The following is a 16,514-nucleotide window of genomic DNA, read 5'->3' on the forward strand; positions in this document are numbered from 1 at the left end:
ACACACACACACACGCACTAATGTCCCGCACGATACACTGACTCCGTTTGACTGTCACAAACACAAGCCACATCGAAAACTGGATTTTACACTTCAAAGCCATGCATAGCACTTTGATGGGTGAAATGTGTCAGCCACCATCCAAAAAACACAAACACACACTTCCCATCACAACTATTGCCTAATTGATGCAATCTCCTCTGTTCAAAGGCCAACACTGATGACTGCATGTTTTTAATGGTAACGTATATGAGCAAATGGAATTTTTTTGTTTTTTCCATAAGGGGTAGTTTGTTTTGATTACTTAGGGTATGACAAAGAAAGAAATGAATATGATTTAGTTTTGTATGGAAAGGAAAATGCTGTCTCTGGATAACCCAGCTCTTTGAGAAACATTTCCTCTTCTGAACAAACACCTGACCTGAATTATTCATATCTGGCATACCTTGTCCTGCGCCAATTGTGGAATGATACCTCAAATAATAAAAAGTGAAAAAAACGGTTTAACAAGGGTTGGCTATGCTTTTTTACCCCCTACAAAATTTAACAGTGGAAAACTGTTAATTGGTTAACAAAAAGTTTCCTTTCTATATACGGTAAATAACTGTGATAGATGTACAGTTTTTGAAAGTGAAAAAGAAAAACTCAACCCTGCGTGAGACACTTCACATTTAATGTATTTTTGTTTTTCTAATCAGTTATGTACATTAGGGTTTATGTTAAACTTAATGTTGTTAAAATTATATTTATTGCATTTTTTTTTTAAATTTCATGATGGTGTTTAATGTTTGTGTGAATATAAATTACTATTAACTTTACTGTGGAAGAGTTGCTTGTGATGAGCTTTGATTGATCATGTGACCTATCACTGTTGTGATTGTTGGTAGTCAGTGTATAACACAATGGTTCAAAACAGATATTAATACTTCAATTGGTCGGTAAATTAACATTATATCAGATAATGAAATACGGTTTATTACTGTAAATTTTAAGTTAAATCTGTAAAACCAATAACGTTGCTACCGTATTTTTGACGGTAAAGTTCTGGCAACCACAGCCGTTTTTTACGGTTTATTTTTTACAATGCACATTAAAAGAAGGCCCCAAGAAAAAGAGATCAGTATAACACAGAGACTTGGGGCATATTTATATATGCACTATACTGTTCAAATATTTGGGGTCAGCAATGATTTTTAATTATTATTTTAAGAAATCATTACTTTAATGCAGAAAGAAAACAATAAATTGACCAAAAAATTTGTTATTCAAAAATATTTCAATCAAAATTTAAACTCATTTAAATCCTGAAAACACACGTCATAGTTTCCACAAAATACTGTTTTTATCATTGATAATAATCAGAAATGTTACTTGAACCCCAAATCAGCATATATAGCCCTCAATCGGGTCATGGCTTCTATACGACCCCAATCGACTTTTACTTAATAAAAAAAAAAGTTTCCCTTCAAAAAACTGGGCTTGATTCGGTTGTTCTGAAGGTATGTAAAAAAATGTTTACACTTCTGGTCTTCGGGGTCATGTTAAAAAAAAAAAAAACTAAATATATTTTCTTTATGTGTCAAAAAAAAAAAAAAATCCGGTATAAAACTGAAATTTTTTACACAGAAATGAAGGCCTAGTACTAGAGCATAAATGCAATGTATCATAAAAAAAAAAATATTTTATATGCAAGCTAATGGTGTAGTTGAGGAATTGTGTGGTATATGGATACAAAAGTACTTTATATCTCCGAAAACACAGCATTAATGAATAGATGAGAAGTAAACAAAAATATATATATATATATTATTAGTATGATTAAAAATTTATATTTTTTGTACAATTACTCAATCAATTGTTGAAGCCCAGAAGTGTAAACAGGAAACCAAGACCATTTGAAGGTTAAATGACTTCTGAAAGATCATGTGACCCTGAGGACATGGAATAAAGATGCTGAAAATTCAACTTTGACATCAAAGTAATAAATTACACTGTACAAATATAAACTCAGGGTGTGTGCAAGGTGAAAGGTAGCTAGTTTGCACAGCTGCAAGAGTACGCCGTATATTCCAGTCAGAAGGTGCACCTGTGCTGAAACACTGCAGTCAGTATGACTAGGACAACAACAGAAAAAAACCTGCCGGCGGCAAATATGACCAGTTGAGCAGTGAATCAGTTCCCTGTGGAAATATTAATAATAGACAGAGCTGGCAGAACAGAAGGCAGTTCCCCAAATCTGCCTTTGTTGGACCTTATTTGGTTCCTGCTGGAAGGACTAATTCCTTTCAGAGTTATTTTAAAATCTTAAAGTCTGCCTTCTGCAAGTGGAATATGTTCCACGATGAGTGTGAGAGTGTGTCATGAGCATGAAATCAGTGTTTAGTATGATATGTGAGGTCTCAGCTTTAAGTTCATAACGAGGGTAGATGTGTTGAATGTAAATTTCAAGTTAAGCATGAAATTGAACATGAGGACATGGACATTTCTTTATATTATTTGACATGTTAAAGGGATAGTTCACTTTGAAATTAATTTTTGACATGTTTTAGCTTACCTCAAGGGCATCCAAGATGTAGGTGTCTTTGTTTCCACAGTAGTTTCAATTTTGATATTTTTAGGTATTTTTAGGTATTTTTAATGCAGGTCTATGGTCACCACCTCAAAGAGCATGCACAGAGAAGTCCAAATTAAACATGATTTAATGACTCGTAAATGTAAGTACACATTGATGGCCTAAGACACGAAACGAGCGGTTTGTGTGAGAAAACCAACAGTATTTATATCGTTTTTACCTCTTGTAACCTCAGAGTACTTGGACGTGGTTGTGGTTACAAGAGGTAAAAACAATATAAATACTCTTCGTTTTCTCACACAAACCGCTCGTTTCGTGTCTTAGGCCATCAATGTGTACTTACATTTACGAGTCATTAAATCATGTTTAATTTGGACTTCTCTGTGCATGCTCTTTGAGGTGGTGACCATAGACCTCCATTATATGACTGACAGACAAGAACGCTTTGACCTAAAAATATCAAAATCGAAACTACTGCGGAAACAAAGACACGTACATTTTGGATGCCCTTGAGGTAAGATAAAACATACCAAAAATGTACTTTAAAGTGAACTATCCCTTTAAACTATCATATCATTTGAAAAAAAAATGGTTGTTGTATATAATGTCTACTCAAATGTATTTGTATATAATGCAAAAATGCTCTTCTAGAATGGGTCAGTATGGTTACATAGATCTCTATCATTCATTGTCACTGTAGATATTGCTACTTCTTTTTCTTTTCTTTTTTTTGTTGATCTGAACAGAGGAATGCATTACAAAGGCATTTTTGATCCCTGTGTTTTAAACATGTGGCACATATTTGCCCCAGGCCTGGTTCACTAGGACACTGAATCCTTCGATGACTTACCTTACTAAATCAGTCATACAAGATCCCACCACTACAACACTCACGTCTGCACACATGACCTGGTGACATTAATAATAACAAACACAACATTTAGACTGAATATTAAAAAACTACGACATTATTTACATGCATTTCAAATGAAATCTTGAGATTAAATTTCAGAGAACAACACTTTAATGCATAAACATTGGTAGTTATGCTCCACATCAAACATGCCTACTTTAATGTGGATGATTATTTCAGGACTGGATCATGTGATTGACAACAACCATGGAAATCCTTCATTAATTCAATCCCTCGCGTGTAGGCACCGTATGTGAATAGTGGAGTGTTAATCTGCTCAAATCTCCCAGCATGCCTCAGGGGACTGCAAAAGCCTGCCGCTGGCTAAGGAACAGCCTACATTTCCTCAAAATAACTGAAGTCCAGGATGCATTTTCTGCATATTTAGATTCAAATCAGTCTTAATGGTTTGAATAGCTTTGAGTGTTTTGCTGTTTGGGCCTGAGACTTAGATATGATCCTCTCTGCACGATAAAACAACAAATAGAGTTGCAAGTGATAAACATAATTAAATCATGTATAATATGTATAGCTTTATTTTGCATGGATGTCTAAAGAGAAAATTGTCATGGAAATAATATGAAACAAATTATTCAGTCAGAGTAATTCGACAATCTGACAAAATAAAGTCATTGGTTCCTGCAGAAACACAATGTGCAGTGTTGGGAATAACAATATCTAGTTAGGTTGATAAAATCTTTTTTATTTTATTTACAATCAGAGACACTGCGTGAAAATGTTTGAGGATTTTTACAAAATGTTTATCTATTTTACAAAATTTTTACACTGTTTATCTAGGCTGGTATTAATTCTTTTGCACTGTCTAATATCTACACTGGAAAAAAAATATGTCTAAAGCTGTAAATAAAACTATTTTAATAAAATAAAAATTTTCTTGATTAATTAAATGTGTTTTATGCTGTTTCTTTGTAATTGTTTATGAAATTTACAAGCAATTTCTGAGTGCATGTTATTCATTGTATATGAAATACATATCTGTGCATATATATATATATATATATACACACACTATTTCTAATATTAAATTACTAAAAGTTTTGTTTCTTATATTATTGTTATATTTCATTTCTATACATCTGCACTGGAAGCTTCTGTCACTAAGACAAATTCCGTGTGTGTGTGTGTGTAAACATACTTGGCAAGCTCAATCTGATTCTTGATTAATCATCTCATTCACAAGAATTCATGCAATATCACATTAAATAATTGCAAGTGTATAATGAATTAGCGTTTAAAATCATTTGGTAGGCAACATATTAATATTGTACATTTTTACCTATTTGTCCACTGAACAAAGCGATATCTAACCTGCCAAAGCAGCACTTTGTACTCGCGTCTGACAACACAGAAACACATGCATGTGACAAGACACAAGCCCACATTGAGCTGTCCCACTATTCGCCTGTCTTTAAAATTACGCATTTATGCTTTCAAACGAAATTTAACATTATTAGCGTGTAGAAATTCTATATATGTTTAATAAAGTATATCATTGAACACATGCTCGTGTTATTCACGTAAGTCATTCAGGAAAGCCGAGGTAAAACTATCAGGCATATTGATAAACATTCGAAAACAAGTCTCAATAACAACAGCGGAAGTGAGGAATGATTTCATACTCGAAAGTTGTTCTACTTTACATATAAAAGGTACTGAAAAGGCATTTGTTACTTACGAAAATGTATTTGATCGAAACGACTTTTTTTTATAAAGAAGGAAACATAATTAGCATAAAGAAACTCGTTCATAGTGCAGGATTAGCATGCTAGCTAGTCTGTTAGCATATATTTGCAGCTCTAAAACAAACTGAATAATCAAATCAAACTACAAAACAAACACAAATTCTTCGATTCACTCATCCACATGTTTTGTGGTAGTGTTGATGTTTTGTGTGTCATTGCAGCTGCTCGACAGTATCATCAGTGTTATTGATGTGCTCCAAGATAATAATGTGTTTCACATTATTAATATGTGTTTTAATATATGTGTTAATATATTATCCAAGATAATAATGTTATAGCTGAGTAAGTTATCACGCCACGACTTTTTTTTTTAAAATCACGTTTACTGTTTAAACAAGATTTATTTATTCTATACTGTGGGAATCCACTCATTAATTAGTGTCAACAAGGACAATGCAGCCTATTTTGAAGAATGTTGGTAACCAAACATGGATGGATGGTAACCACTGACTTCCATAATATTTGTTTCCTACTATGGAAGTCATTGGCTCCTGCCAATTGTCTTGTATCTGGACTTTAAAGTTGACTCAAACCTCTTGTAGTTGTAATATTAATGTGTGTTAGCGGGCCATGGGTTCGATTCCCAGGGAAAGCAAGAACTGGTAAGAATGTATAAATGTGTACCTTGAAAATGCAATGTAAGTCGCTTTGGATAAAATGCACAAATGTAAATGTAATATAGTCTCAGTCTACATTGTATTCACACTGGTGTTTTTAGGAAGCCAATCAATTAAAATATAATAATACAAATAATTGATATATTAATATCCCTAAAGGCCTGTTCACACAAAGAACTATAACTATAAAGAAAACTATTAATGTCCTCACCAACTCACAGTATTGGTCTGTTTATTTGAAGTGCTTTATTTTTGTCGTCCGCCGCTTTAAATGCTCAAGATCTTTAAAGCAGAATGAATTCTGATTGGCTGTCAAATGTTTTTATCGTTCAACATTTGGAAAAAAAATGTTCTTAAAGTGCGTTTCTTAGTGCCGTTATTGATATAGTTGTGGTATGAGTGAACTCTTCTATTCTTTTCTTTTATATTTAGAATTATTTTTAGAATTATATCTTAATGGTTATCATTATAGTTATTGTCCTTGGTGTGAACCAAGACAGTAATATGATTTCGATGTAAGTTTGATTGCATGCTTTTTCAAAGTAATGGCAGAAAACGCAACATTAAGGGTATATACTGTATGTTATAATGAAAAGAGAAGAAGTGATTGTCTTATGAAGCTGTGACGGGACACAATAGACCAGGGCTGGGCATCTCTGGCCCTCAAGATCCTCTCCATCCCTGATCAAACTTGGCTATCTGTAGCTCTCTAGTAATCCTGAACACCTTGATGATCTTGTGATCAGAGTTAAACTCTGCAGGATGATCTGGTGGATCTTGAGAGCCAGAGGCTCACACTCCTGGTTTAGACTATTTAAAACACTCATAATGAATGAACATCTAAATGTCTGTATTGTCATGGTGTCTGATCTTTTGTGTGGAAGATGAACAGTCTGTCTCCAGAAGTGGCGCTGAGCCGGATCTCTCCGGAGCTGCGGCCGTTACTCTGCACCGTGGTGCGCAACGGACGGGTCGGGTTAGACTCCTCTGGCTGTCTCCGGATCACTGACCTCAAGACTGGGTGAGTCTTCTATGCAAACAGCGATAACTTTTAGGGAACAATGCATTTGTTGATGAATATGACTAATATTTAATGCAACTAAAATAGCCTACTTACTGAATTAAAATCTTATCACAATTGCTCAATCAGAATTACAGAAAGCTGAGGGGACTTTTCTGGATTGTTCAATCAGGAGCTTCTGCTTACCATAGAACACTAGATTGAAAATAATATCAACACTTTTTGTAAAAAGAACTGCAGTGCAATATGTTTGCTGAAAAAGTCATTTTTCTATCCTTTGCTGAGCTTTGCAGTACGATTATTGCAGTCCCTTTTCATGTAGTCTTAATTCAAATACATTCAATTATTAACTATATTCACAACTATATTAAAGAATTAGTTCACTTTAAAAAAAAAAACTTATACGGATAATTTACTCACCCCCATGTCATCCAAGATGTCCACTTCTTTCTTTCTTCAGTCGAAAAGAAATGAAGGTTTTTGATAAACATTCCAGGATTTTCTCCATATAATGGACTTCAATGGGGTCCAAATGGTTCAAGGTCCAAATGAGAGTTTCATTGCAGCTTCAAAGGGCTTTAAACAACACCAGACGATGAATAAAGGACGAAAACGAGACTCACGAACGTGCATCACAGAATAGAGCAAAGCGAGCATTTGTGCTTATAGAACTTAAACTTTTTTATTTATTTTTTAAATGAGCGATCGTTTCGCTTGATAAGACCCTTATTCATTGTCTGGAGTCGTTTAAAGCCCTTTGAAGCTGCACTGAAACTCTCATTTAGACCTTGAACCGTTTGGACTCCATTGAAGTCCATTATATGGAGATAATCCTGGAATGTTTTCATCAAAAACCTTAATTTCTTTTCGCCTGAAGAAAGAAAGACATGGACATCTTGGATGACATGGGGGTGAGTAAATTATCAGCAAAAGTTTTTTACTACTCCTTTAACTATATAGTATATTATTACTAGTTTTAATTGGTTATGTAGTTTCTTGTGTCATGAGGTGAGTTTGACTTAACCCAAGGGGCGCATGCCGATCAGTGCCTGAAAAACGCAATGAATTCTGGATAGAAAATTTGTCCGGCTTTATTCGGTGCCACTGGCGCATTACATTCACGTGTCACGGGTCACGTGCTTCAGTTGCCCCAAATCGACTGTACGAGCTCTGATGATGTCGCCGATTCACGATTGGCCGAGTTTCACCAACTCAGCATATTAGAATGATTTCTGAAGTATCATGTGACACTAACTTAAGTAATGATGCCGAAAATTCAGCTTTGAACACAGGAATAAATTACATTTTAAAATATAGGAAAGTAGAAAACAGTTTAAAAACATTTTAAATGTCAGTATTATTTCGTGATATTACTGTATTGTATTTTTGATCAAATAAATTCAGACTTTTAAAAAAATACTATTCCAAACTTTTGACCGGGAGTGTAAATGCACTTCACATGTACAAATGAATAAAGATGGACGTCTTCAGGAGGGCATATTGAACACTCTTGCTAAGTTATCCATGTGTCTTTGACAGTTTTTTTCTTCTCTTGTCTCTGTTTTCCCTTTAGCTGCACATCACTAATGCCTGGTCCTTGCTGTGACAGATTTAAACTTCATATCCCATATGCTGGAGAGACTCTCAAATGTAAGTAGTAGTTCTCTTCTAGAGTATGAACAGATCAGAGATCATGTTTGCAAAAGGTTTTCCTACAAAGTTCATGCCGAAATAGTGTTTATTTAATGTGTGGCCCTTAGTAATGTGTATGACGCATTATTGATTTATTGCAATTTCAAACCACAGTGATAAATCATGTTGTGGTTGTATACTCATTACCTCCAGAAAACTGTAGAAAGGATTGGATGTGAAAAACAGTAAAGTGCGAGACACTGTGGTAGCTCTGTTTTTAATTTCTGGCATGTTCTTATAAACTTCAGCTCTGGAATTTGTCATCAAAGTGCTATGAGGTGATTGATTAAAACCTTATTAAAGCTGAGGTGATTTTGTGTTTAATGAGCGGAGTGTATTTGAGTTCATGAGAATCATGTTAGTAATTTAGGATCTAATTTTTGCTAAGGCAAACATCACTACCATTTATACTTAAATGAATAGTATGAAATGTCTGTCATACTGTTTCACATATTCATCGTAACACTTCTGTAGAACACAAAAGAAGATATTTTGAAGAATGTTTCTACCATTTTGGTTCAGTGGGTGTAAAAACTGATAACCGCTCTTTTATACTATCTGGTTCGGGTTAATTGAACGGCTACAGGTTGTCCGGTTAGAACAGTGTGTCTCACACCAGGGGGTTCTTCTTGTAGATGCTTTATTGTGCAAAGGTCAGGCATGTGACCATGTTTGCGACCATGTAGGTAGCTGCACGCACACACATAATCTTTAAATATTTACATCTGGAAGACGTATTTTTAAGAGTGTTTTCTCATGTGCAATACGTCAATACCCAGATAGCACAACCCAGATAGCACAAGGCTGTCTGATCTCCTATTTACATCTGGAAGACGTATTTTAAAGAGTGTTTACTCATCTGCAAGATGTCTATAGGACGTTTCCTGTCAGATGTCAAATAGATGTTTAGAAGATGTCTCTAAGATGTAATGATTTAGAATGCATGTTAAACTGACATCTTATAAACGTCTATTTGACATCTGACAGGACACGTCCTACCCAGATAGCACAAGGGTATTTGATGTCCTATTTACATCTGGAAGACGTATTTTTAAGAGTCTTTGCTCATCTGCAAGACGTCTATTGGACGTTTCCTGTCAGATGTCAAATAGACGTTTAGAAGATGTCAGTTTAACATGCATTCTAAATCATTACATCTTAGAGACATCTTCTAAACGTCTATTTGACATCTGCAGGAAACGTCCTATAGACGTCTTGCAGATGATCAAACACTCTTAAAAATACGTCTTCCAGATGTAAATAGGACATCAAATACCCTTGTGCTATCTGGGTAGGACGTTTCCTGTCAGATGTCAAATAGACGTTTATAAGATGTCAGTTTAACATGCATTCTAATTCATTACATCTTAAAGACATCTTCTAAACATCTATTTGACATCTGACAGGAAACGTCTTAGACTCATTGCAGATGAGCAAACACTCTTAAAAATACGTCTTCCAGATGTAAACATCACATCAAATACTTGTGCTATATGTGGGATATCATGCTGAATCCACTTTTTTAGCCCTTAAATGCATTTTGTTGTATATTTGGAGTGTTTATAAGTACAGTTTTGGTCATATTTTGCAACCTGTTCAGATATTTCTGTTCTCTGTGACGTATTTTGAACAATTACGTCTCAGTATTTTTAATCTAAAAAAAAAAAATGCTTGTTTCAAACCATGTTTGGGTCAAACCCAAGCATTGGGTTTAAATTTCTATTTAAAAATGTAAACCAATGGTTGGGTTTGTCCATATTTGATCCAACATGGGTTGAAACAACTCAACATTTTTTAGAGTGTACAAAACAGTCAATAACAAAATAAAGGAGGCAAATTGGGGTCTTCATTTCCCCATAAACTGGAAGAACTACTTTGTGCAATGCAGCTTGTTACACTATGAACTTTTTGCAAATGTTTGGCCAATAAAAAGTTTTACACAGATTCTTCAAGATTTGTAATGGCGGTGCACTGAAAGCACAATTCTTTTGATTTGGAAACAACAAGCTTCTGAGAAGAGCTTTTAGAGGTTTTATCTGAAATGCTTTCAAGTACCACAGCTCAGTGATGTTTAATGAGGTTGGATAGTAATTATAACTTGGCAATGATCTTAATTGGGAGTTCCTGTTATAGCTCTGAGTCATGAGACACTCGAACACTTAAGGAGTTTTTCACGGAGGCCACATATGAACAAATTCTCAGAGCTGGAGTTGATCATGTAGTCTGGCAGTGAGCAATCGCGGTTACCCCGTGAAGCTCTCTTCCTTTATGGCTATCGACTTATTCGTTATATTGTGATTTAATGTGTGTCTGATCTGAAGAATTGGTTAATGAAGAAGTTTGGTTGTTGGTCATTTTTGGTGTGATGTGTGTGAGGCAGTGCTTTTAGTTGTGCAATGTAACATTTTTGCATTAGTGGCCTTTACTGAAGGTCAGCGCTTAAGTGCAAATTAAAATGGGAAATAAAATGTTGTACAAAAACTGAATAACACACATAAATCATAGTAATCAGTATTTGATTTACATCCACATTCTCATATTAAGTAATAACATACTTCACGGTTCAAGAAGCAGTCCATTAAACATTTCTTTCTTCCACATTCTTGGAAAAGTGATGTGTCCACATACCCATTATTGATAATAACTATTATGAATAGATATTAGAACTGCATTAGACTTTGTTCTGCCTCTAAATAATCAAGAAAGATAGCTGAGTTAAGTGTTGGAATTGCTTCCTGGTTTGATTTTGCAACTGACGGTGGCTGATAGCTGATAATTGACTCAATACCTTTTCATAACTAAAAAGAAATTGACAGAAATAATTCTATTAGTCTACTGTACAATAGATTTAACTACGTCTCCGTTAATTAAAAATACTTCTACTATAATAATAATAATAATAGGGATGCACCGATATGACAATTTTTGCCGATACCGATAACGATAATTCTTTGTATTTGAAAGCCGATAACCGATATATCGGCCGATAAATCTAAATCCACGTTTTTAGACAATTTTTGAGAGCCTGATTATCAAAAAAAGTCTCCTCCTTAAAAGCCAAGATACAAACACAATTATGATGTTCTTATTTTAATGTTGTGTAGCAGACTTGCGCTGCACATTTTGCACTTTAACTGGATTTTACTTTTTGTAAAGTGATTTGAATCGTATTTCAAGCAATTTAAAAGCATAATGTTGAACAGTGCGCATCTAAAGTGCCTCAGCTGAAGGAAATAATACATTATTTATCGGCTTTTAGATATCGGCTAAATGTTCTTGTTGGGCCGATAACGATAACATTAAAAATGATCATATATCGGCCGATACCGATAATGTGGCCGATATATCGTGCATCCCTAAATAATAATAATGTGTGCATAAGGTTGCTTATTTTTCACTTGATTTTTTTATAAGCATTATTTCTCAATATCATCAATATTTTCATTTAAACAGCATGTAGCCTTCAATGCTTTCATAAATTTGCTGTCTTTCTTAAAAAATAAAGTCATTGAATTGAATTTAATATATTTTTTTCAAATAGTTAAATTAATTGGAAAAATAGTTTGCTGTGGTACCAAAATTGGTACCGAGAACTGTAAAATTTTAATGGTATTGGTACCGTGACATCCCTCTTACCGATAGTAAAATTGATTTCAGGACTGCTGTTGTCTTGAAACTTAACATGTCTTCTTTTCTATTTGTTCTGCACAAAACTCAACACAACACAAACAGATACAGCATAGAAAACTCCAATCACAGCAATGCAAACAAGAAGACCAATTGCAAATGTGGTACACATTCAATCAAATGAACCACCGCTTTTTTAATGTATGCTAATGGTTGATATAAGTCATAACAATATATAATAAAATAACATCCCTGAGTGTTTCTCAATAAGTACTAGGCTAGGTAGTGGAAAGAAGTGTTTTGTTTAAGCCACTTAGCCTTCATTGCATGGCAAAGTGAAGAGAGTTGCACAGGTTGTGCAGTCTGCATTTCAAAGCTGTTGCCTGCTCTGGTTTTTTCACTTCCAGGAAGAATGCTGATTGTTTACTTGTGATTGCTCTGGCAGGAGTGCTGACTGTCTGTTGTTTGCATGCAAAGAAAGTGCGCCCAGTCCTCTGGCTTTCCGCTCCTCAAGAGTTTGCCAATGCTGGTACGATGTTTCTCGAGTAGTACCCTCAGACTGCCCTCAGGGTCTAAATTTGGGAAGTGCTGCATATTTGCCCAACATTTCCACTGCTATCTCTTTTCATAAATTTGGCAACAGCTTTTGCAAGATGTGACAGAAGTATGACAAACATCATCCAGGCTTTTCCCCCCTATGCTCCATCTGTGGAAAATTACTGCCTTGTGTTTGTTTTGCTGTTTTTTTTTATCCATGGAAAAGAAAGAAAGAGACACAGAATGGCTACAGTATATAAATAGAAATGTGTAGCCTATTATTTGAAAATGGTGAAATCTTCAGTTGTTGAGAGGAAGTAAGCTGCCAAAAACAAACAAAATGAAAAATGGATGATATTTGAGTTGTTTGGTTATTCAGTTCATCGAAAGGGAATTTCAAACAATTGTTAAGCTCTGAAAAGCCAAAGAAGAATCAGAAATTGAAAAGACTTGTGCGCTACCACATCTTCTACCCGTGACTGAAACTTTACATCCTTAGTTGGAAGTTTTCATTACTAGTTTTAATAGGTATTCATGAGACAAGAACTTTAGCACAGTTTTTGCATATAACTAAATGAGAGCAAGCCAGTAATGACAGAATTAATGTTTGAAAAAAAGTGTTAAAATGACATATTTTAGCCTATTCTTTTCTTTTTCTTATAATCATTGTAGAAATCCATACAGAAACTCTACAAAATACTCGCATCGACCAAAAAACAAAACACAGATAAACAACAATATAAGAACAGACGAGGAGAGAGAGAAAAAAATTGGATAAAAAAACCCATCTTATCATTTAAAATATATATCCTATGGGGTTGTTGAGTGTTTAATTCAGTAATTCAACATCTTTTACCCTTTCTCTCGTCCCCTCGCTCTCCTCTCCTCCCAATCCTTTAAACAATAACAATAATAATCAAGTAATACGACTTTATGGGTAATATGGCTGGGGTGAAGGAGGTGACAGACTTTGACACCAACATTTATAATGCTGTGATGCGATTGGTCCGCTGGTTAGTCCAGTTATCCAATCACATCCACTGTTGAGGCAAAGTCACCTGAGGTTTTTATTGCAGTTCGAGGGATTTATCCGGTAAATGTGTTTCCATCATAGTTTACGTGCATGTCTTCTTATCGGATAAACGATGTATCCACCTCAATTGATCGCATACTTTTTTGATACGCATTTATCATGCGATATCCCAAAATAAGCTTATAAACTTAGCTATTAAAAGATCCCAGCATTCATAATGTTTACCTCTAGCACACAAATAAAGCCCATCATAATAGAAACACCTGTCCAACAATATTTATATCAGAAGAGCATTATTCCCATAACTGAATTGTTTAATGGCTTGCTAATGTCCATTAGTACTGCATTTCTCTTTGAGAGTTTAAAGTTTCAGGGTCTCAACACAAGTGCCATTAGGCCATGGACACAAAATTAGTCTTTGATACTGACATTGATTGTTCGCTCTAATAGGATCTTGCATTTGGTAAACATCCCTGCAACCTTTATCTTTTACATAAAAAGCGAACATGGAACTTTAAGTATATTAAATATAGACATCTAAAGTGCAGATTATGGCTGTGTTAACACTCGATTAAAATGAACTCTTAACAGATTAACTCTTTTCTTCTTGCAGGGGACATCATCTTTAATGCGAGTGACCCAGAACTGCCCCCTGACTTTATCTTCGGAGAAGATGCTGACTTCCTTCCTGAACCGTCTGAGCTCCCGGTGTGTATTAAGATTATAATTATATGATGCCATTATCCTGTATTTTAAATTTAGAGCTTTTATATCAATATTGAGTTACAGAACAGTAGCTAAGTAGATGGACTATACACATATTGTGGATATAAATAGCATTTCCAACATCACTGCAATACCATGCATTCGATGTAGATCTTCTATGTTCAGAGAGACCACATTTAACAAAGCCTGACAAATAAAAATAGTCTTGTTTAGTGAAGTGTTTATGCTTGCATTAGGGTCACCCCCCCAACACACACACACACACAAATCTCAAATCTCCAGTGAACCAAAAATGTGCTAGCTGCAGGCTAAACCTCGGTTGTACAGAAATACACCCAAGAAGCCAGAACAATGGCTCTGTTGTGATTGATATCTTTGAAGTAGCAGAGCTTTCAGCTGTTTTAACTTCCTTTAGTGCAGTTAGTTAGATCTGATGGCTGGTATCGATGTGCGTGGTCGACTCAGCAGCCAGATTTGACCCGCGGGGCTTCCAGCGTTCTGAAGAGAGAGAGTGTTGGTGAATTACATAAGCGTTGCGTCTGCACTTAACACCGCCGTTCTTCTGGTGCCGCTGTTAGGATTGACAATTAGCACCAGAGGCTTCACTTCTCTCACAACACACTCAAAAAGAAGCGTCCAGGTACAGGGTTTCAAACAGTCAGTTGTTTTTTTATTAGGGCATGGTGTTGATTTTATTTAGTTGTGTTCACTGAACATCATTTTTGGCATAAAGAGCCATTGTGTATCTCTACACAAACAGTGTGCCGCATGCTTGGCGATTGTGTTATCTTTGGGGTTCCAATTTTAAATGTTTCCAAAAAATAAAAAGTTTATTAGACTATGAATTAAATTTACAAATACATATAATGAGATTTACAATTTATTGCTATCTAATTGACTTGAGATTTGTGTGTGCATGCTAGAAATGTTTTAAAATCCACTAATGCGTACAGTGAGACATAAATGCATAAGATGTGATTCATAAATGTGTGCTGTGATCAGGGTATTGTAGTTCATTAAAACTAAAACCAAACTTATTATTTCAGCTATTTGCCAAAGCAACATTTCATTTTGTATAATTCATAAAAAAAACAATAGAGACATATTTAAAAAAAAAAAAAACAATAACTGATAAAAATGACCAAAACTCTAAACTAAAATGAAAACGTAAAATATGGAGATACTAATAAAATAGCATGATATATTTGTAAATCTTCCAAATCTTATTTCATTTATTTTTGAATTAATTGTCCTAACATATTTGTGGTCTATTATTTTATCTGTACATTTGTTACACTTATATCTGAATTGTAATCTATTTATTTGGAAATATGCAACAAATAACTTAATAATTTATGAAGAGTTGGTGGTCAGAGATGTAGCTTCATGAGCACTTGAGACATTTCACAGATCCACAGCATTCAGGACTGTTGTTCTTCCTCTCAAATCACAGGATGTTTTTTTTTAAACTCTCTACTTCGTAGTGGGTGACTTATCAAATGTATTATTACAAACAATTCATAGGTTGCTGATTCAAACCCCATAAGAAGCAAGTCATAATGAGCCATAATTGTATTTCCTTGATTGTTTTTATTATATCCATTTTATAAATTAATGCTGGTTTTCTATAGTGACATTGTGTGAAAACCACAACGGACAGTTCCTCTTTTTTTTTCTTTATTTAACCAGGTAAAAACCCATTGAGATTAAAAATCTCTTTTGCAAGGGAGACCTGGCAATCGACAAATAGACAATTTGTCTCTTATTTGTCATGTTGCAGTATACTCAATTCTATTCCATTCCATTTCATTTCATTCCATCCCATCCAATCCCATCCCATCCCATCCCATCCCATTCCATGACATTCCATTCCATCCCATTGAATTCCATTCCATTCTATTCTATTCCATTCTTTCCATTCCATCCCATTGAATTACATTCCATTCTATTCTATTCCATTCCATTCTATTCCTTCCATTGAATTCCATTCCATTCTATTCCATTCTTTCCTTT

General features: G+C 34.7%; 2 protein-coding genes across 3 annotated transcripts in view; one reads left to right on the plus strand and one right to left on the minus strand.

Annotated features, from left to right (window-relative positions):
• rbks (ribokinase) overlaps positions 1 to 4,892 on the minus strand; it is a 40,058-nt gene extending 35,166 nt beyond the window's left edge. The window contains exons 1-2 of one of the 2 annotated variants that reach the window (XM_039653443.2): positions 4,783 to 4,892; positions 3,423 to 3,481 (exon numbers count right to left, since the gene is read on the minus strand). In XM_039653443.2, the coding sequence (XP_039509377.2) occupies positions 3,423 to 3,478 (56 nt within the window). In that variant the 5' untranslated portion in view covers positions 3,479 to 3,481; positions 4,783 to 4,892. Of the gene's footprint in view, positions 1 to 3,422; positions 3,485 to 4,782 lie in introns of both variants that reach the window. The other variant, XM_039653444.2, reaches the window with a different exon arrangement.
• Positions 4,893 to 5,024: 132 nt separating this feature from the next.
• Positions 5,025 to 16,514, plus strand: part of babam2 (BRISC and BRCA1 A complex member 2) — a 99,836-nt gene continuing 88,346 nt past the window's right edge. The window contains exons 1-4 of the mRNA XM_039653466.2: positions 5,025 to 5,155; positions 6,750 to 6,886; positions 8,460 to 8,536; positions 14,389 to 14,483. Of these exons, the coding sequence (XP_039509400.1) occupies positions 6,750 to 6,886; positions 8,460 to 8,536; positions 14,389 to 14,483 (309 nt within the window). The 5' untranslated portion in view covers positions 5,025 to 5,155. The remainder of the gene's footprint in view (positions 5,156 to 6,749; positions 6,887 to 8,459; positions 8,537 to 14,388; positions 14,484 to 16,514) is intronic.

The sequence above is a fragment of the Pimephales promelas genome, chromosome 15 (genome assembly GCF_988280905.1).
Source record: "Pimephales promelas chromosome 15, fPimPro1.hap1.1, whole genome shotgun sequence".
Classification (NCBI taxonomy): Eukaryota; Metazoa; Chordata; class Actinopteri; order Cypriniformes; family Leuciscidae; genus Pimephales; species Pimephales promelas.